The sequence below is a fragment of the Triturus cristatus genome, chromosome 4_2 (genome assembly GCF_964204655.1).
Source record: "Triturus cristatus chromosome 4_2, aTriCri1.1, whole genome shotgun sequence".
Taxonomy (NCBI): Eukaryota; Metazoa; Chordata; class Amphibia; order Caudata; family Salamandridae; genus Triturus; species Triturus cristatus.
The window spans coordinates 735,797,779-735,819,899 of NC_140586.1; the positions used below are offsets into that span (position 1 = coordinate 735,797,779).

Genomic DNA, 22,121 nt, shown 5'->3' on the forward strand with positions numbered 1-22,121 from the left:
CAGTCCTTTCGGAGCGGCTCCTTTCGTCGCCCCGGAAACAAGGGGGCAGGTAGAGGACAGGGGTCACAACAAACATATAACAAGGGTAATACGCAGACCACCTACGATAAGAACACCCGAGGTGGCTATCGTGGCTCCAGTACCAAGGGCAGAGGACGTGGCTACGGCAACACCAGGTCCTCCCCCAAGAACAAGCAGTGACGCCCTCTCCCTTCCTCCCGACCACATAACACCTGTCGGGGGAAGGCTACAACGGTTCCTGTCCACGTGGAACTCCATCACCACGGACAGGTGGGTCAAAGATATTATAAAACACGGTTACTGTCTGGAGTTAACTTCCACTCCACCCACAATACCACCAAGAAACCGTCCTATGTCCTCAGAGCACTTAACGCTCTTACAGCAAGAGGTAGAAAGTATGCTTCTAAAAGGCGCTATCGAGCTCGTACCCATCCACGAGCAGGGCACGGGGGTTTACTCCCTCTACTTCTTAATTCCAAAAAAGGACGGGTCGCTCAGGCCTATATTAGACCTGAGACCCCTGAACCAGTACATTCTTTCAGAGCACTTTCACATGCTCACTCTACAGCAAGTCCTTCCGCTTCTCAAGCAGGGAGACTTCCTAGCATCACTGGACCTCAAGGATGCGTACTTCCACATACCCATCCACCCCTCACACAAAAAATACCTCAGGTTTACTGTTCAGGGGCAGCACTATCAGTTCAAAGTCCTTCCCTTCGGCGTGACAACAGCGCCCAGGGTTTTCACGAAGTGCCTAGCTACGGTGGCAGCACACTTACGGAGGCAGCATATACACGTCTACCCCTACCTAGACGACTGGCTCGTTCAAGCGAAGTCGGCCCAGCAATGTGCAAGCCATATGTCCCGCACCATTCACCTTCTTCACAGTCTGGGATTCTCACTAAATTACCCAAAGTCCCATCTCCAGCCCGCACACGTACAACAGTACCTGGGCGCGACTATAGACACTCTGGCGGCCTCAGCTCAGCCAAGTTTAGTGAGGATCAACAGCATACAACTGCTGATCTCCAAGTTCAAACACAATCACTCGCTTCCAGCGCGAGTGTTTATGCAGTTGATAGGCATGATGGCCTCCTGCATCTTCATAGTCCCGCACGCGAGATTACATATGCGCCCACTTCAGGAGTGCCTAGCACGTCAGTGGAATCAGGCTCAAGGACAGTTGAAAGACCTAGTGTTGGTGAGCGGTCGGGCATACAACTCTCTGCATTGGTGGAATCCACAAAACCTTTGCAAGGGGCGACCGTTCCAAGAGCCTGTTCCACAAATAGTACTGACAGCGGACGCGTCTCTCCAGGGATGGGGAGCTCATGTACTACACTACACAGTGCAGGGACTATGGACGACACAACAGAAGAAGATGCACATCAACCTTCTGGAACTGATGGCAATCTTCCTGGCCATGAAGGCTTTCAAAGTACATCTGTGCAACAAGGTCGTGTTGATCCGGACGGACAACATGACCGCAATGTACTACATACAGAAACAGGGAGGGACACACTCTCCACAGTTGTCTCATCTGGCTCAGAGCATGTGGAAGTGGGCCATTCAGAGGAACATGTTCCTCATGGCAGAACACCTCCCCGGCAAGGACAACCAGATGGCGGATCTGCTCAGCAGACACAGCCACCAGATGCACGAGTGGGAGTTACACCCATCAGTACTCCAACCGTACTTCCAGCAGTGGGGTCACCCAGAGATAGACCTATTCGCGACAAGCGAAAACGCAAAATGCCAAAGCTTCGCCGCCAGATTCCCACATCCGCAGTCGCAGGGCAATGCGATATGGATGAACTGGTCCGGCAGATTTGCGTACGCTTTTCCCCCAGCACCGTTGATACCGCTGGTGGCTCGCAAACTCCGACAACACTCCCTGACACTCGTCCTAGTTGCTCCCACGTGGGCACGCCAGCCGTGGTACACCACCTTCCTCGAACTTTCCGTGGTACCGCATCAAAGGCTGCGGATCAAACCCGCGCATTTGACGCAGAACCATGGAGAGGTTCAGCACCCAGATCCGCAACAGCTGAACCTGGCGATCTGGCTCCTGAAGTCCTAGAGTTTGGCTATCTCAATCTGCCACCTGACTGCATGGACATCATCAAGGAGGCCAGGAGACCCACTACAAGAGCTTGCTATGCAGCCAAATGGAAAAGGTTCGTCATTTATTGCGGTAATAATGACATTAACCCGCTGGACGCATCCATCCACGACATCATATGTTACCTCTTACACCTATACCGATGCAATCTGGCGTACACCTCTATACGTGTCCATTTGACCGCAATATCAGCCTATCTGCAAACCAGGCAGCACCTCTCTCTATTCAGAGTGCCTGCCATCAAAGCATTCTTGGAAGGACTCAAACGAGTCATTCCACCTAGTCACCCACCGGCTCCAATGTGGAACCTCAACTTGGTCCTCACACGCCTGATGGGTCCACCCTTTGAACCTCTACACTCATGCGAGATTCAATTCCTTACCTGGAAAGTAGCCTTCCTGGTAGCGATCACTTCCCTAAGAAGAGTTAGTGAACTCCAGGCACTAACCGTTCAAGAGCCATTTATTCAGGTTCACGCCAACAGGGTCGTACTACGTACCAACCCCAAATTCATGCCCAAAGTAATATCGCAGTTCCACATGAACCAGACTATTGAACTGCCCGTTTTCTTCCAAAACCCACAAACTGTTGCAGAGCGGGCATTACATACACTAGATGTACGGAGGGCCCTCATGTACTACATCGACAGGACTAAACCCTTCAGGAAGACAAAACAACTATTCGTTGCCTTTGCCCCACACCACAAAGGTAACGCCATCTCCAAAGCAGGGATAGCCAGATGGATAGTTAAGTGTATTCAAATCTGTTATCAAAAGGCAAAACGCACATTAACTATTCCACCACGAGCCCACTCAACACGCAAGTTGGGGGCTTCCATGGCCTTCCTAGGAAATATTCCCCTGCATGATATATGCAGAGCAGCCACATGGTCCACTACACACACATTTACAAAACACTATTGCGTAGATGTGCAGTCAAAACAGCAGGCAGCTGTAGGACAGGCTGTTCTCAAAACACTTTTTCAGACCGCTGCAGCTGGCACGGGTAGCCGCCGCCAATAGAGGGCACTGCTATGTATTCTATGCACAGATATGAATTCAGCAGCCCACATGCCTCGAACTGAATATGCTACTTACCAGTATGCATCTGTTCTTGGCATGTAGGGCTGCTGACATTCATATCGCCCTCCCTCCTCCCCGGCGCCTGTCGCAGCTGCAGCTCTCAGAATTATTGCAAGCATGGTCATCACTTTCTGTATCTACTCCATCACTGCCACAATGGCGAAAAACAATCTGAGGATGGAGAGGATGCCCATGCGCACTGTAGTCCATGGGAGGAGTCACCTATCCAAGGATACTTCGAAGACTCTTCCAGGACAACAACGTGCAAACATCCGGACCCAACACTAGGCGGCGATCTATGCACAGATATGAATGTCAGCAGCCCTACATGCCAAGAACAGATGCATACTGGTAAGTAGCATATTCATTCCACTGGTACGCCTAAAAATGAAGCCACTGCAAGAAGAGCTTCAGGTTCAATGGATTCAATCAGAAGGATCCTTTGAAGACTTGATCAGCATTACCCCAGTGATGCAAGAAATATTAGCATGGTGGTCTCAAATATAGCATCTTGGTCTCAAATATCTCATCTCAGAAGGCCTCACATTCAAGACCTGCAAATCCAGGGAAAATGGCCCGCACTACAAAAATCAATGCACCTCAATCGCCTGGAACGGAAAGCGATCTATGTCACTCTACAAGCTTTTCTGTCACGAATAGCTGGAGCCTCCGTGCAGGTCTGTACAGACAATACAACCAGCATGTATTACATCAATAAGCAAGGAGGAACAATGTCTCCAACTCTCTCTCAGGAGGCTCAAGACCTTTGGAACTGGCTCACAGCCCACAAAATACCTCTAAAAGCCAAGAATGTGTCAAGAGTCAACAACAACTAAGCAGACACTCTCAGCAGAACCAGAGACAATTGCCACAAGTGGGAATTGGATCAGCTGGAGCTGGACAAGATATTATCACGCTGGGGCAAACCAGCATAGGATCTCTTAGCGACAGACAAGAATGCCATATGCCAGTTCTATGACAGTCGATACCCTTTCCCAGGGTCATGGGATAATGCTCTTTTAATAAGATGGTCCAGGATTTATGCATACGCCCCTCCCTCTCATACTGAAGTTTCTCAACTAATTAAATTGGGGAACTGTTGCCTCATTCTAATGGCTCTCAAGTGGCCTAGGCGGCGTTGGTTTACAGAGCTCCTGCTAATGTCGGAGTCCAATCCCATCCTCCTGCCAAAGATCCAGACAATTTTAACGATGAACAATGGCCAGATCCTTTACCTGGAACCAGCATCTCGCTAATTACATGCATGGCTCCTGAATTCAGCAAGTTCCAAGACATAGACCTCTCTCGAAACTGTAGAGCTAAAGCAAGAGCTGAATTAACAAACAAGACGTACAGGTTGAAATGGGATAGATTTTGCTCATGGTGTCAGCAAAATAACCTGCATCCCTTGGAAGCATTACCTAAACAGATTCTACCCCACCTACTGCCACTAGCCAGATCAGGACTGGTTAATGCGGCTGTGAAGGTTCACCTAGCTACAATTTCAAGGTACAAACACTCCACACATTCTTTTTCTCTCTATTCCACAAGAATAGTCAAACAATTCAGGAAGTGGTTGTTAAGAGCTTCACCCCCAGTACGCTCTCCTCACCCAGAAGGGCATCTCAACATAGTTCTCTTGCAGCTTATGAAACCTCCTTTCAAGCCCATTCACAAGGCAGATCTCTCACTTCTAGAAGAGTCAGCGAAATTCAGTCTTTTACAACATTGGAACCCCTCTTGAGTTTCACTGACGATTATGTGCTTCTCAGAACAAACCCAAGGTTCATCCCCAAGGTTCCATTGCAATTTCATTTCAATTAACCTATCGTATTTTTCCCCAAATCGGAAAATACCCAACTAAAAGGTCTCTCCACACCTTGGACATTAAGCGTTGTCTTAAATGTTATCTCATATCGTTCAAAACAACTCTGAAAAACTGATCAGCTGTTTGTCTCTTACGGATTGTCTCATAAAGGTACGGCAGTCAAGAAAGCAACCATATAAATGCAAAATGTTACATGTAGGGTAATTATCCCGGTTCTTAAAATAACTGAAATGTGTACTAATAGAGAGTTTGGGAATATACTCTGTATCATGATCATTATATGAAGATGGGATATACTGTAAGAGTATAGAGAAGGGTTTGAGAAATGTTTGTCACTCAAAACTCAGCGATGTTGCTTTTGATTTGCTAGCGAACTAGTCTGTTGTTCCTTTGCAGATTGGTGTTGTTTGATATATTCGTGAATATACTTGCTCAGAATCTTGCAGAGCCTGCATATGATGCTGATGTGGCACAACTGGAATACAAACTTGTTGCTGGAGAACACGGACTAGTTATTAAAGTGAAGGGATTTGATCATAAACTACCTGTAAGTACCTGTAATTACTTTGAAGTTATCATCGTATATTCTTGTCCTCATCCAGCTTTAATGTAGACGTTAACGTTGTTAGTGAAATATTGAATAATCATGTATTGGTTTATTGCCCATATTCATATTGACTTTATATGTTCCACAATAGATTTAGCAAATAGGATAAATCCTACCAGAAGATTATCTGGTCCAGATGTGTTTTTATTTTTCACATTACTATTTCCTCAGCGGAAATAGGGTATAAAGTCTTGTGCTTCCTTAACTGAGATGAAGCTAATGAAGATCTCAATAGGACAATCTTGAGCAGGCCTTTGTCTTGACAATATGTGATCCTTGTTAAGACTGCGTTGGTTCGCTGTCACAATTAATCCTAAATGTTGAAAACCAAACTTTTTCCTCACAGTTTGTCCTAAGATAGACCCATCTGATCTAACTTCCAGTGCCCATTCCCATTTTCAGGGTAAATCACCTTCCCACAGGTGAAGCTGGTTGTCTTTTATAAGTGGTTGAAATGTAATAAAAGGTCTTTTAACTGGCCATTTTCATATTAATTTGTAATATTGAGTAATTGTAGTTGTGTTCACTACTCAGTTTGATACTGGTCAATCTGCCATCTATTTAGTTTCCCTGAGATTGTTTTGCCTATTTATATAATTCTCATTGTCTGATCATGTAACCTCTGTATTTATAAGTGTACTTTATTGGGGAAACAACCACCACAACACGGTTATGACAACACATATGCCATTACAATTCATTACCATTACAATGCAAAAAATTTCACCGCATATACCTTTACAGCGAATTACTCCTGTTGAACAGAGGCGTCTGCCTCGCTCCACTCCATTTCTCGTGTCCCGTCACAGCATCTCTTCCTTTGATGTTAAAATAGGGGGGGCATGACCCGCTCGCCCTGTCACAAGCCTAAGGATTGCCGGCGACAATGTGACGGGACACGAGAAAGGGAGTGGAGTGAGGCAGACGCCTCTGTTCAACAGGTCCTGGACCCAGCGCTTAATTGACATTTTGGGGCAACAACGTGTAAGTGCACCAGTCTTATATCCCGTATGGCCATACTTACCTGTTACTATCAAGATTGTGAGACAGGAGTTGGTAACATCACGAAGATCACACATGGAGTATGCTGTCTCACAAAGTGCATTATGGGACTTGAAGTGTGGCCTACTGACGGGCATGTGATCAGGCACACCTGGGACATTGCACTTAATGAGGATACACCTTTGATAAAAGCGAATGCTGAAACGCGTCAGGTGCCTCTGTCATGTGACTGCCTGCGCCAATAGCAATAAAGCACCTTTTTCCAGGAACCGGGTCTTGACGCATTTCTTGTTTGGATTGTTATTGCAGAAATCGCTGTCTTCTGTGTTAGTCAAGACCGCCCTGCAGGGTTGGGGGCCTCCGACGACAGCATCTCTTCCTTTGATATATATATATATATATATTACTCCATTTTGGCTCCATTCTATTAGACCCCTGGCGATTCTTCATCCGGCGCGAAACTGCAGCAGAGCCATGCCGTAATTAATTACACCAACAGCTTCCTTCTCAGGAGACCAAGTAGTACGCACTCACAGGATTCTTTGTTTACCTCTATTTCCTTTATTTATTCAATAGCATCCAGTTCCAATGAAAGGTATTTCCTTGGAACTGGATGCTATTGAATAAATAAAGGAAATTGGGGTAAACAAAGAATCCTGTAAGTGCGTACTACTTGGTCTCCTGAGAAGGAAGCTGTTGGTGTAATATACATGTATATATATATAGATATACGCCAAGGTTTATCGTAGATGAGTGGGTGTATGAGTGTCTGAGTGGATGATTTAGTGGGTGCGTGACTGACTGAATAAGTGAGTGATTAAACGTGTCTTAGTGCTCCCGCCATGCCATTGAAAACTGCAATATCCCGGGGGAGGGGGGCACCCTGGGACATTGCTGGAGCCGGCCCTGGGGGGTGGTGGTCCCCAGTGCTAAGGATCAGGGGATCAGGGTGTTTCTACCCTACCCCATTTTCTTTTTTTTAAATAAATTTGTTTCCTTTTTGCTTGTGAATCGGTTTTACCGAGTCACAAGATGGCTGGCAACACTTCTTGGTTTGAAGTGTTTGCAGCCAATCAGAATGTAGCTCATGATCGGGAGGGTTCACGGATCCACCGCGGTCACCAGATATCGATATTTTTTATTTAAACATTTCTCAGGAACTACTGAACGGATTTACACCATTTAAAACAAAGAGTGCACTCTGGATCAAGAGCTACCTCTGCCAAATTTGGTGTAATTCCGTTCAGCAGTTAGGGTTGTAGCTGCAACAAAAGTTCCTATGGAAATTAACATGCAAAAAATGTGTTTTGGTGCCCCCTTTTTTTGTCCCGAATAACGAATCACCCCGAAACTTTCAAGACAGGAGCTGACCTTAGCGGGCCATTAGTTTTAAACATTTCGAGAAGATTCGTCAAACAGCGCCAAAGATATTGGCAAATCGAAAAACTCTTTTCCATATATATATATATATTTCTGTAGTAGGGGATCTCTGTGTATAGTCATAATCTAGTGAATAGTCCCGCCCATGTGCGTGGACCCCGGAGCAATAAAAAATAATCTCTAAAAGGTGACAAACCATGCAGACCTGCATACACCTTTAAGAGAGAATTTAATTTAAAGACAGATAATGCAGCCTATACCCACAGGCTACACTGTCCAGTACTTCAACTAGAATTCCACCAATATCCACAAACAGCACTGCCTGTCTAGTTTTTCTCCACATAGGAAAAAACCCTGCCTCTACCAGCAAAAGCCTCTGGAATGATAGAGAGGAAGGAGTGGACAGACCAGCCCCATAGGCTGCCATTATGTGGCTTGGAACAGGATACTGTGCCTTTAAGAAAACTTTCCAGTTTTCCAGAACTTTCCCCAGTATCCCAGAATGCCCAGCAGGTCCCATTTACTTTCAGTTCTTTTTTCCGGCTCCTGCTAGCAGGACCCTGGAGCATTGAGCTCTCCCTTTTTCAAGGTTTTCATTGAGATTTTGGCAATTTTTGTCACTTTTTCTTGTGTTTAGTAGCTGGTACTGTCAACATGCCTGGCTTGTTCGACAAGTGCCCGGAATGTGGTCGAAAGAAGGCGAAAACTGACCCACACGAGGTGTGCATAGCTTGCCTTCCCCAGTCCCACGTGCCTGAAAGCTGTACCATCTGCCACTCGTTTTCAGCCAGGACCCTGAGGGACAAGATGAAGAGCAGGCTTCAAGCTCTGGAGGAGCGAAGACTGAAGGCACCAGGTGGGTCTGGAGGGGCTGATTTGGCCCATACTGAGGCCTTTGGGGGGCTCCCCAGGGGCAGGAAGACCAGTAAGCGCTCCCGCTCCCCGTCGACGTCGAGGGCGTCGACGGCGACGTCGAGGAGGATGACCACCGTCTGTTCGCCGTCTCCCCAGGGCTCTGGGGAGAAGCGGCGTCGACGATCGCCGTCGAGGGACCTGAATAGGCCGCCGTCGACTACATCGGCGTCGTCAGCGACGACGCCGTCTTCGGCTTCGTCCAGCGGTCGACGTCGAGTGAAGACCCGGCGTCGGCGTTCGGCGTCGAGGGATCGCAGCTCGCCGTCGATGAAGAGAAGGAGATCGCCGTCGAGGCGAAGGTCGCCGTCGAGGCGAAGGTCGCCGTCGAGGCGAAGGTCGCCGTCGAGGCGGAGGTCGCCGTCGAGGCGAAGGTCGCCGTCGAGGCGGAGGTCGCCGTCGAGGCGAAGGTCGCCGTCGAGGCGGAGGTCGCCGTCGAGGCGGAGGTCGCCGTCGAGGCGAAGATCGCCGTCGAGGAAGAGATCGACGCCGAGAAGATCGACGTCGAGGCACAGGTCGACGTCGAGGAGAAGATCGACGTCGAGGAAGAGAGAGTTCCCGGGATCGGTGTACTCGGTGGTGTATACCCCGCCTCGGATGCCTCCGTCGCCTCCTCCTCTCCCACCTCTGCCACCGCCTCCTCCACCGCCGCCACCTCCTCCACCACCGTCTCCACCTCCGCCGCCGCCTCCTCCGCCGCCGCGGACGCTGTCTCCGCCACCCCAGCCTCTGTTGCTGCCACGCACTCCTGCGGGACCGCCGCCGGTCCCCCCGAGGTCGGTTTCCCTTCCACGGTACCCGACTCCGCCGCAGGGGACCCCGAAGCCACGACGCCCACGGTCGCCTGGACCAGCGAGACCGGCGGACAGGCCTAAGCCGAAGAGGTCGCGCTCCCGCTCTCACAGGAGGCGACGATCGCGGAGCCGAGGGCGATCCTCGTCAGACTCAAGACGACGCCGCAGGAGGTATAGGTCCAGGTCGCGCTCCTCGGACAGGGACCTTTCCCCGACGCTGTCGGACTCCCCGGGGACTAGGGTGTCGCCGGTGGACGACTTGGTCTCGTTCCAGGAGGTGCTGTTGCGAGGGGCTGCGAAGCTAAATATCACGGTGACGGTTCCAACACCCACGACGTCCGTGATATTTGAGACGCTTCATAAAAGACACTTGTCTCGCCCCCTCCTGCCTCTCGTGCCTGGACTGGTGGAACCAGCCTTGGAACTGTTCCTCACTCCCGCAACGGCGAAGGCCGCTCCGTCCAGGCTCATGAAGAAGTATAGGGCCCCGGAGTCGGATCCGTCCTTTTTGAGAGGGGACCCGAAGCCGGATTCGGTTATCGTGACGGCGGCGAGAAAACACCATGCGACCGCCCCGGCCTCCACGGTTCCACCGGACAAGGAAAGCCGCTGGCTGGACTCTGCGGGCAGGAAGGTGTGTGGTACCGCCGCCACCTCGATGAAGGCGGCGAGTGCAGGGGCATTGTTGGGCCGTTACGACTGGGCCCTGTGGGAATCCCTGCAGCAATATGCGGACCTCCTGCCACGAGACAAGAAGGAGGACTTCTTGGAGACGGTGCGCGAAGGCATGCTGGTTTCTAACCAAATGATCAGCGCAGCGGCGGATGTATCGCTATTGGCCGCCCACGCCTACTGTCATGGCGTCCACCAGCGGCGCCATTCCTGGTTGCGCCTGACGTCCCTCAAGCCGGAGGCGCAGCAAAGAGTGGCCAACCTGCCCTTCTCGGGGGAAACCCTGTTCGGGAAGCACGCGGACGATGAAATGGCCCGCATGAAGGCTGAGGCGGAAACCCTGACGGCCGTCGGGTTAGAGAAGGCCGAGAAAAAGAAACGACCGTTCCAGAGGAGGTTCGGGTCGTCGGGCCGAGGGCGTGGGCAGGGCTCGGGACAGCAGCAGCCACAACAGCAGCAGTTCCGCAAGCCCTTCCAGAAGCGCCAGAGGGGTAGAGGAGGCCAGCAGGCTACTACCACAAACAAGGGCCCGGCCGGGTCTCGGCCCTGAGCTGTTACTTCCCCCTCAACCGTTACCCACTCCAGTGGGGGGAAGCATTCAATTTTTTCCGGCAGAGTGGAGAAAAATTACTCAGGACAAGTGGGTGCTGAATATTGTTTGCAATGGATACAGTCTTCGGTTCATCAGCCCGCCTCCAGCGATTCCGCCGGTCAGCTCTCGCTTCCAGCTGAGGGAGCTCCAGGCGGAGGCAGACATCTTGTTGAGAAAAAAGGCGGTAGAAGAAGTACCTTTGTCTCAAAGGGGAAGAGGTCTGTACTCTCGGTTCTTCCTCGTTCGCAAGAAGGACAAGAACGAGTTCAGGCCCATTCTGGATTTGCGACAAGCAAACAAGTGGATTCGCAGAGAGAAGTTTCGCATGCTATCGTTGCACCAGATTTACCCTCAGCTGCAACGGGGAGACTGGCTCTGTGCCATAGATCTACAGGATGCGTACTTCCATGTGCCCATAGCACGGAAGCACAGGAAGTTCCTGCGATTCCAAGTCGGCGCCAATCACTATCAATACACAGTACTGCCATTCGGGCTAAAGTCTGCTCCCAGGACTTTTTCGAAGTGCATGGCGGTGGTGGCGGCTCACCTGCGGAGGAACAAGGTGTTTGTCTACCCGTATCTGGACGATTGGCTGATCAAGGCGTCATCCTTCGAGGAAGCGCAAGAACACTTCCGATGGACGTGCGAGCTCTTGAACAAGCTGGGGTTACACGTCAACATGTCCAAATCGGTCCCGTCTCCGGTACAGTGCATACAGTACCTGGGGGCCTCCATAGATACGCGGTCAGCAAGCGTGTCTCCTTCGGAGGAGAGACGGTTATCACTCCTTCGGAAGGCTCAGGACCTCAGGACTGCTCCATCGACGACTGTGAGGAAGGTGTCGTCTCTACTGGGATCGATGGCCTCCTGTATCTTCCTCACTCCGCACGCACGTCTACACATGCGACCACTGCAGGAGTGCTTGGAAGATCAGTGGGATCAGAGGACAGGCTCTTGGGACGACAAGATCCGACTGTCTCTACATGCTCGTCAGTCTCTGAAGTGGTGGTGTTCGGCGGAAAACCTCCTCGAGGGGGTTCCCTTCCACAAGGACATTCCCACGACGAATGTGGTGACGGATGCTTCTCTCCAGGGCTGGGGTGCGCATTCCGGGGACCTGCAGATTCAAGGGAAGTGGTCTCCTTTGGAATCGACGTACCACATCAATTTCCTGGAACTCAGAGCTGTCTTCCTGGCACTGAAGGCTTTCCTTCCGTCCTTCCAGACCAACTCGCTGCTGATACAGACGGACAATACAACCACGATGTATTACCTCAACAAGCAGGGGGGGTCGAGATCGCGCACTCTGTCGCAGGAGGCGCAGGCGATCTGGCGCTGGCTGCTGGCCCGAGGACTGACGATTACGGCCACGCATCTGCCAGGGGTGCAGAATGCTCAGGCGGACGCCTTGAGCAGGCTGATTCAGGAAAACCACGAATGGGTCATAAACGACGAAGTACTAGGAGAAGTCTTCGCAAGGTGGGGGACTCCAGACGTAGATCTGTTCGCCACCGCCGAAAACAGCAAATGCCGAGACTTCGTAACCAGGTACTACCAGCGGGGGACGCTGGGAAATGCGCTATGGATCGATTGGTCGAACAGCTTTCTGTACGCTTTTCCACCCTTTCCCCTGATTCCGGCGGTGCTCATCAAGCTGTCCCAGTCCAGGGCGCGGATGATCCTGATCGCCCCGGAGTGGCCCAGGCAGTGGTGGTTCACGGACCTTCTTCACCGGTCTCTCCTTCCTCACATGCGATTGCCGTGCAGGCCGGACCTTCTCACGAAGTTCGGGGGGCGGATGGTGCCCCCCAACCTCTCGTCTTTGAGTTTGGCGGCATGGCTCCTGAAATAGTGCAATATGGTCATCTGAATCTACCAGACGATTGTATGGACATTCTGAAGGAGTCTAAGCGACCTTCCACTAGGACATCCTATGCTTACAAGTGGAAGAGGTTCTGTATCTGGTGTAAGTCCAAGAGCTTTGATCCGACAACATGTAAGGAAGATGTCATCCTTCCATACCTTTTGCATCTGGCGCAGTCTGGCCTTAATTTCCATTCCATTAAGGTTCATCTGGCTGCTTTGACTGCTTACAGGAAGTGCCCTTCACAGACGTCCTTCTTTCAGATTCCTGTGGTCAAGGATTTTTTGGAAGGCTTGAAGAAGGTGTTCCCTCCTGTCAGACTTCCCTCGCCTTCTTGGGACTTGAATGTGGTGCTGTCCAGACTGATGAGAGAGCCTTTTGAACCTATTCACAAGGCTTCATTGCAGCACCTATCCTGGAAGGCGGCGTTCCTAGTGGCCATTACATCGGCCCGCAGGGTGAGTGAACTTCAGGCATTATGTTGTCAAGAACCTTATACTGTGTTTCACGCTGCTAAGGTTGTGATGCGTACTCACCCTAAGTTCCTTCCTAAGGTTATCTCTGACTTTCATGTCAATCAGACCATAACTTTACCTACGTTCTTTCAGAATCCCTCTTCACCAGCGGAAAGGGCTCTCCATTCCCTGGATGTCCGAAGGGTGTTGAAATTTTATCTGGATAAGACCAAGGATATTCGTAGGTCTGACCAATTGTTTGTTAATTATGGCTCAGTCAGGACTGGTCTTGCGACCTCTAAGCAGTCCATCTCTCGGTGGATTGTGTCCTGCATACAGTTGTGTTATCAAAAGGCTAATAAGACCTTAGGGGGTAAACCTAAGGCTCATTCCACCAGGGGCAAAGCTGCCACGACGGCTTTGCTGCGTAATGTTCCGATTGCGGAAATCTGTAAGGCGGCCACTTGGAAGTCGGTCCATACCTTTGCTGCGCATTACTGTCTGGACACGGATGCCAGGGCAGATGCTCAGGTTGGGCAGGCTTCGCTGCGAAATTTGTTCGCACAGTAGTGGTCGTGTCTTGTGTGTTCTCCACCGCTTTTGTTGTGTGGGGATGGGCTTGCCATTCTATTCACTAGATTATGACTATACACAGAGATCCCCTACTACAGAAGGAGTAGTTTCTTTTCTGTAACTCCAGTTCTGTAGTAGGGGTATCTCTGTTATAGTCATAAGCGCCCGCCCTCCTCCCCGGTGGAGAGATACTTATTCATATGTAGAATGCTACAGGTCTGGCGTGCTACGCCTTCAAAAAGAACTGAAAGTAAATGGGACCTGCTGGGCATTCTGGGATACTGGGGAAAGTTCTGGAAAACTGGAAAGTTTTCTTAAAGGCACAGTATCCTGTTCCAAGCCACATAATGGCAGCCTATGGGGCTTGTCTGTCCACTCCTTCCTCTCTATCATTCCAGAGGCTTTTGCTGGTAGAGGCAGGGTTTTTTCCTATGTGGAGAAAAACTAGACAGGCAGTGCTGTTTGTGGATATTGGTGGAATTCTAGTTGAAGTACTGGACAGTGTAGCCTGTGGGTATAGGCTGCATTATCTGTCTTTAAATTAAATTCTCTCTTAAAGGTGTATGCAGGTCTGCATGGTTTGTCACCTTTTAGAGATTATTTTTTATTGCTCCGGGGTCCACGCACATGGGCGGGACTATTCACTAGATTATGACTATAACAGAGATACCCCTACTACAGAACTGGAGTTACAGAAAAGAAACTACTCCATATATTCACTGAAAAAACCATAGGTTTCACACATGTTATAGTTAGCTGGACATTTCACTCGTGAAAAACCATTGAAATTCCCCCGTTATAGTTAGTGCAGGCAACTATAACTCACGCGACCGCAATCCTCTGCTGATGCTAATACTGTATTTAGACACTTATTTGCCCATGTCTTCTTCCATTAAATTTTAGCTATACATATATTACAAATATTTTTTTTTCATAAAGACACATATGTCATCAGCAGAGGATTGCGGTCGCGTGAGTTATAGTTGCCTGCACTAACTATAACGGGGGAATTTCAATGGTTTTTCACGAGTGAAATGTCCAGCTAACTATAACATGTGTGAAACCTATGGTTTTTTCAGTGAATTTGCAAGGTTTTTTAAATGCTAATTCCTAACTATAACGTATGTGAAACCTATGTTTTTTTCAGTGAATTTGTACGGTTTTTTAAATGCTAAGTTACTTTACGCCGTTCGTGGCGTGCGCGCCCACTTCACGCAGTTCGTTCTGTGCACGCACGGTGCGCTTCGCGCACCGCGCGCCCACTTTACACAGTTAGTGCCGTGCACGCACGGTGGGCACTCGGTGCGCTATGCGCACCGCGTGCCCACGTTACGCTGGATGAGCCATGTAGGCACGATGCGCTTCGCGCACCGTCCGCACACGGAGGACATATTATGCGCTTCGTTGTGAAAGGTTATCTATTAAATGTTCAATTTTTAGATATCTCATGCACAAAAGGTGCCCTACGGGCACCTTTTGCACACGGGGGGGGGGGGGGGGGGGGGGGGAAATGTGAATCTTTTTTTTTTTTTATTTATTTTTGAGCGTACGGTAAGCGCAATCGGCGTTTTTTCAAAAAAAAAAATTGAATTTTTGGCCTTGGGGGTTCTTTTGGGACACCCTAACCAAGGCTAGGTGGTTAGGAGCTGTCTAGCCTGCCCCTTTTCGTGTTATCCAACTTTGTTTTTCCTCCCCCCCCTCAGAGTGCGAGAGAGAAAATGGCGGCCGACACTTCCTGGTTTCGACCGATTCGAATGTTTACTAAGATCTAACAGCCAATCAGAATCGCGCTCGCGCACGGTAAGCGCACGGAGCGCTGCCACAGATATATATATTGATTTAAATGCTATTTTCTCAGGAACTACTGAACAGATTTACACCAGACCTACAAAAGGCACTTCCTTGACCTGTAGACTACCTCTCTGCCAAATTTCAAGTAACTCTGTTCAGCCGTTCGGGCTGTAGCTGTGTCTAAAGGTCCTATGGAAAAATGCATGGGGAAAACGCGTTTTGGGACCCTTACCGTACGCGTACGATGCCGTGCGCGAGCTCAATTCTGATTGGTGGTTACATGACTGTAAACCTTCGAATCGGTCAAAATCAGAAAGTATCGGCCGCCATTTTCTGTCTCTCGCACTGAAAAACAAAGGTTGATAACATGAAAAGGGGGCAACGAAGAGAGTTGCAGACCCCCTAGCATTCGTCAGGGGGTTCACGAAGGACCAAAAAGTATGAAAAATAAATGTAATAATTTTTAAAAAAAAATCGCGGAGTGCGCGTACGGTAAGCTTACCGTACACGTACGGTAAAAAAAAAAAAGAATTAACAATCACATTTAATATATAAATCTAAGGACCCCCAAGGAAGAAAAAAAAAATTGATATTTTGTAAAAAATGGCGAGGCGTGCACGGTACGAAATGCGCAACGTGGCCGCTCGGTGCGCGAAGCGCACCTAGTGCCCACAGCGCGCGCACGGTGCGCAAAGCGCACCATGCGCGCAAAAATTAAAAATAAATACATAACTTAGCATTTAAAAAACCGTACAAATTCACTGAAAAAAACATAGGTTTCACACAAGTTATAGTTAGCTGTACATTTCACTCGTAAAAAACCAATGAAATTCCACGTTATAGTTAGATCAGGTAACTATAACTTGCGCGACCGCAATGCACAATGTGTCATTTCAGATGTCATCATTGATGTCATGAGTGATGTCACTGACCATGTCATAAGTGATGTAATATGTGACGTCATCAGCAGTTTATTGTGGGCGCGCAAGTTATAGTTACCTGATCTAACTATAACGTGGAATTTCATTGGTTTTTTACGAGTGAAATGTACAGCTAACTATAACTTGTGTGAAACCTATGGTTTTTTAAGTGAATATATATACACACACACACACACACACTATGCTCCAGTTTGCCTAAAAGACGGGGGTGCACTCAAACAACAGTGTACATCCTGACATCCATCACATCTTGGGCTGCCTGGCCTGACACGTTTCGGAAATCACTTCCTTTATCAAAGGCTGAGACACAAAGTTCACCGCATCATCTGCTTTCACACATTTATTCAATAAAACACCTTCGGATAGGCTGCTGTGAAGCCCTCTCATAGGCTGCTCAAAGGAGTCTTTTGCATATTGCATTCTGGGTAATGTAGTCCCAAATGGGTGCCGTGAACCGGGGGTACCTTCTACATGCCCTCAGATGGGTCCCAAGGCGTGGATGGTTGAAATCCTCGGTGCTGTTGCATAATGGATGTGCCGGGCACAATTTACGTCTCCATGCCCTCTGTGATTGCGATGGTGCACTCCCCCACAGCGTAGGCAGCCGTGTTTACTATATAGTATCTACTTATCTGTAAATTTAAACACAACATATGCCATTAACATGCATGCTCTAAACCTATTTTATATAGATATATATGTACGTATATATTTATATATATGCGTGTGCGTATAAATGTGTATGTATGTGTGTGTATATATCTATATATCTATATATATATATATATGTATATATAGTGTTTATATATATATATATATATATATATAGTGTTTATACTTACCTGTAAAACACATTTACAATTCTTTGCGTGGTAAATGTTTGTGTTTTAAAGGCATATGCTTTGTGTTAACTACGTAGTGATGCCATGCGTTGTAGCAGCACACATTCACTTTGATCTTGAACATTCATCTGCTCGTTATTTGCTCAAGCTAATGATCTCTGCTACTCAGAGAAATACTGAAGCCAATGTCTAAATAGATTTATAAGGAAAATTGTCATATCTGAAAGAAACACGTTAGTTAGATTCCTCACCTTAGAATATCCCCAGGCGTCAGACTGGATCCGGAAGATTTTTCGTCAGCAATACCCCTTGCGCGCCGCTAGGCGTCGTCTGCGGCTCCGCGTCCGTCGTCGGCGTCGTGCGCCGGAATGACGTCGTCTGAGTACTTAGACGCCGCCCTCGCGCGCTGACGTCAGTTCTTCTTTTTTCCGCACCAGTAAACGCAGATCCGGGAGAGCTACCCCTTTAGTCATTTTTTGACTAACTTTTTCGATCCTTTTTGATCTTGTCTCGACTCCGGTGCTGGTAGGATGCCTGGTTTTAAAGCCTGTGCTGACTGTAGCCGCTTGATGTCGGTTACGGACCATCACCGCCGGTGCCTTTACTGCTTGGGCCTCGACCACGACGCGGAGTCGTGTTCGGACTGCAAGGCCCTGACCTCGAAGGCTAGACGGGAGCGGTCCCGTAAGCTTCTCGAGATTCGCCACTCGGCTCCGCGCGCCTCTCGATCCCGGTCCAGGAGGAGGTCCAAGGATCGGTCGCGGAGCCGCAGCCGACGTCACCATCGGTCGTCGGGATCCAAGTCTTCGGGTAAGTCGAAGCATTCCAAGAACTCCAAGAGGCGACACCGCTCTTCGGACTCCCCTCGCCGGTCGCGCGACTCGGCCGAGGGTCAGGGTGGTTCCACCCCCGCGGCTCCGGCGGAGCCGCAGGCGCCGCGCAAGTCCCCATACCCACCGGTCCCTGGGACTAACGCGACGCCGGCGGAACTCAGTGCCTTCCTCTTGGCCATGAGGAGCCTGGCTCCGCTGTCGACGCCCGCTGGCGTGCCTTCGGGCCCCGCGGACCCGACTGGGCTGCCTTGCCCGCCGGCGGCTCCGGCCCCGGCGCCGTTGACGGCTCCGGCCTCGACGCCGCAAGCGCCCGAGGGACCCGTTCCAGAGTCCCCGCCGACGCCGGTCGACCTCGTAACGCCTCCTCCGCCGGCGTCGACACCGGTACCACCTCCGACGCCGACTCCGCTCGACGTCGAGTCCCAGTTCAGCCCCACTCCGGGCCCGGTGCCGGTACGGCGTCGATGGACGCCGCGTTTGGCGCCGCTACAGACACATTATGTCTATCGCCGGCTCCGCTCCTTCCTCCTGTATACCAGGAATCGGATGATGGGGACAACTGGGAGGGATCCGAGGATCCTATGGCCCTTCAGGCTCAAATGTCACAGGACTGGGCAGATGAACTGGGGGAGGCCAGTGGCCTGGATACCTCTCCGGACACTGGATTCGTCTCTCCTCCGACTGTGGCTTCGGAGGAGGGCGCTGCTTTCTCTTTGGTGCTGCGCAAAGCGGCCGCAGCCCTTGGGCTCGAGCTGCCTGCCGTGGCTGTGAGGACTAACGTCCTTACTGAGGTGCTTCAGTCTGCAGCAAGCTCCACTGAGCCTCTGCTGCAATTCAATGAGGCCCTCATTGACGTTCTGCAGGGCACCTGGTCCAAGCCCTCCACAGTTCTCCTGTGGACAGGAACGTCGCCAGGCGCCACCGCCCTGCTCCGGGCGACCCCAGTTTTCTGTCCCAACACCCTACCCCTGAGAGCCTGGTTATCCAGGCCTCTACCTCCCAATCCTCTTTCCCGACCGCCCCGCCGGACCGGGATTCCAAGAGACTGGAACAGTTTGGCAAGAAGCTGTTCTCCTCCCTTAGTTTGGGCCTGCGGTCTTTGAACACCGCTTGTCTCTTGGACCGTTATTCCCACTCTCTGTGGGATGCGGTGGAGGACGTGCTGCCCCCGTGTCCGGAGGAGGTCCGGACACGACTTACCCAGGCTCTGGCCGATGGGAGGGATGCAGCGCGACATGCTATCCGATGTGGGCTTGACACCACGGACTCGCTGGGTAGGGCCATTGTAGGAGAGTAGGGTCTGCTTTCTATGTTCACCCCCACTTTTTGCTTTTGCTTTACTGGTTTTCGACTTAGATGTGGCTGTGGGCCTGCTAATCAGACCCACAGCCCTGCTGTTCTCTCTCTAAATTAATACTATGTACTTTAGGTGCATAACCCATTTGGATAGGATCACCTTATTGGCCCCTGTACAGTGTACCCTAGGTACCCAGGGCATAGGTGTACCCTAGGCCTACCAGGGGCTGCAGCATGTATTGTGCCACCCCTGGCCTGGCCTTCCATTTTTGACACAACTGGCTGATCACTCAGCTGGGGCAAGGTCGTGTAAACACCCCTTGCTTAGGTGTAGTATTCCTATACCTAACTTACATATAGACACATGTGTACCTATCAGTCACTCCTATGGCAGGCCTTGACAATCCTGGAGGCAGAGTGCTTGGTAACATGTGAGATGGTGCTCTAGCATGAGCTGAGCCTGTCTGCAGCTTTCGGAACCTTGTCCTTATAGCTGTTCTATGATATAGCCTACCATATACTCTTAAAGTGCCTTATAATCTTAGACGGTTATGGTAACTATGGTTTGGCTTTATCGAAACATGTCGTGTAAGGTGTCTAACACTCGGGAATAATACCCCCATGCCATTTCTGGACATGAGAATATTATTCCCCCCTTCTAGAGGGAAAGACATGTTAAAATCATACTTCAACTGTTAGCCTCTGACCAAAGCCTCAGCATCACAAAATGGATGCTGCTGCCACGACACAAGTCTGACCTCCTGCAGCTGGGAGTGATCCCAGCCAGGGAGGCCTGGACAATAGGTTTCCTGCTTGGGGAGGTGCTAGCACCTCCCCAGACAGCCTTTAGTGTATTGGGGCAGGGTGGGCTGAAAGGAATGAGACATGCCTGGGGCACACAAGGTGTTCCTTGCATAGTCCAATTCAAACCGGCGCTGGGGCACTCCAGCCCCAGCTCTGGCGCGAAACTGGACAAAGGGAAGTGGGTGTAACCACCCCCTCCCAGGTCCCACCCATAAGGCGTGACCTAGCAGGTATCCCAGCCCCCCAGATTAGTATAAGAGTGGGAGTTGGGCCTCAAGACTTTAGATTTTCCTGAACCTGCAAAACTGAACAGAAACTCTGGACCTTCGACATTCGACGAAAGAAGAAGACTGAAGAATCTCCCTTGTAGCCAAGGAGTGGCTACCCTGTGCAAACAGGCACCATCAAGAGACTACCCTTTGCTTTGTGAAACGTTCGACGAGGAACCGACTGCAGAGCCCGACCAGAGCCTTGATTTCCAGACTTCTCCGACCCTCATCCACATCTGCAGCAGAGCTGAGATCCGTGGAGGCGACGAGCGACGTGGGACCGGCTACCTGGGAAAAGTGGCTAGTAACTTACAGCGCAGCTTCTGAGGTACCCTCGAAGTTGTGCACCGGGGATTGAGAAGCCCCAACCCCAAGCACCATCTGCACCGAAGACCAGCCCCCCACACTCCACGAGTCCTGCGTGGGGCCCTTCAGCATTTTCCTGCTTGCCGCGTCTGTCCGGTTGCTTGCCCGCTGGCTAGTGGCCTTTGTGACGACGCTCCCTGAAATCTTCTGCGCTGGTTTGGCTCCTCCAGACTGGCTCCCGCTTCTCTGCAAAGAAGAAGCACCCCAGACCTTCCTGGTCTGCACCAGAAGCAAGTCCCTTGTTCTTCGTGGGTTCCGCTTGCCAAGGCTTGGTGAGTCCTAGTCCAACTTCGACGCCGCCGACAGCAAGAGCCTTCGTGGGACAGCTCGCCTCCTGGTCCTGGTCGTCCTCGACGCTTCCTGGTCCTCCTGGCTGCAGCGACAAGCTTCACCTTCACCTGCAACTCTTCACGACATCGCCTGGTTCCTTCCTGGTTCCACGTGGTCACTGGCTAGTGACCTTGACTCTGTCCCCTCTGCCTGCAGGTTTCTTCTCTTCTTGATCCCAGCCTTGGGATCCACCGGACACTCTCCCCTGACTGCCTGTCAGCATCTTTCTTCAGGCATCCATAGGAGTCGACGACGAAAACGACGCATCTTCAACACCATAGCACCCGCAGCCTGTGGGCTAGGTAACTTGGGTACTCCGGTGCTCATCAGGATAGTGACTATCCTAGTGTCTAGTTTTCAAGTCTCAACTTCCTAGCTACTCCGGAAGTGTCCTAAATCTATCTATTTCTAAACTGTAACATTGCTATTGACTTTTACGCATTACGCGTGAGTGTTTCCACTCTGCACACGAATCCCGTGGGCCTCCCACTTCCTAACTAACGCTAGTGTAGTGTAGCCCCAGCGATTCCCTAGGCCTAGGCCTATTCTATTTCCGTGACAGTGGTTCTTATACCACTTATTTAGTATATGGTTTGCGTGGCCCCTAGGGCCTAACTGTATTACTTACCTGTGTGACTTACTGTATGCATTAATAAGACTGTGTTGTACTTACCTCTAAACTCATAAAGAGTGCTGAGGGTTTGCTTAGAATAAATACACTTTATTTTATATATATATCTGTTGG

At 50.3% G+C, this 22,121-nt stretch overlaps 1 protein-coding gene across 1 annotated transcript in view; it reads left to right on the forward strand.

The window, feature by feature from the left end:
- The window catches only part of NRDC (nardilysin convertase), a 1,316,087-nt gene that overhangs the window by 926,018 nt on the left and 367,948 nt on the right, over positions 1-22,121 (forward strand). Inside the window, exon 20 of the mRNA XM_085602630.1 lies at positions 5,450-5,600. Coding sequence (XP_085458756.1) covers positions 5,450-5,600 — 151 coding nt within the window. The remainder of the gene's footprint in view (positions 1-5,449; positions 5,601-22,121) is intronic.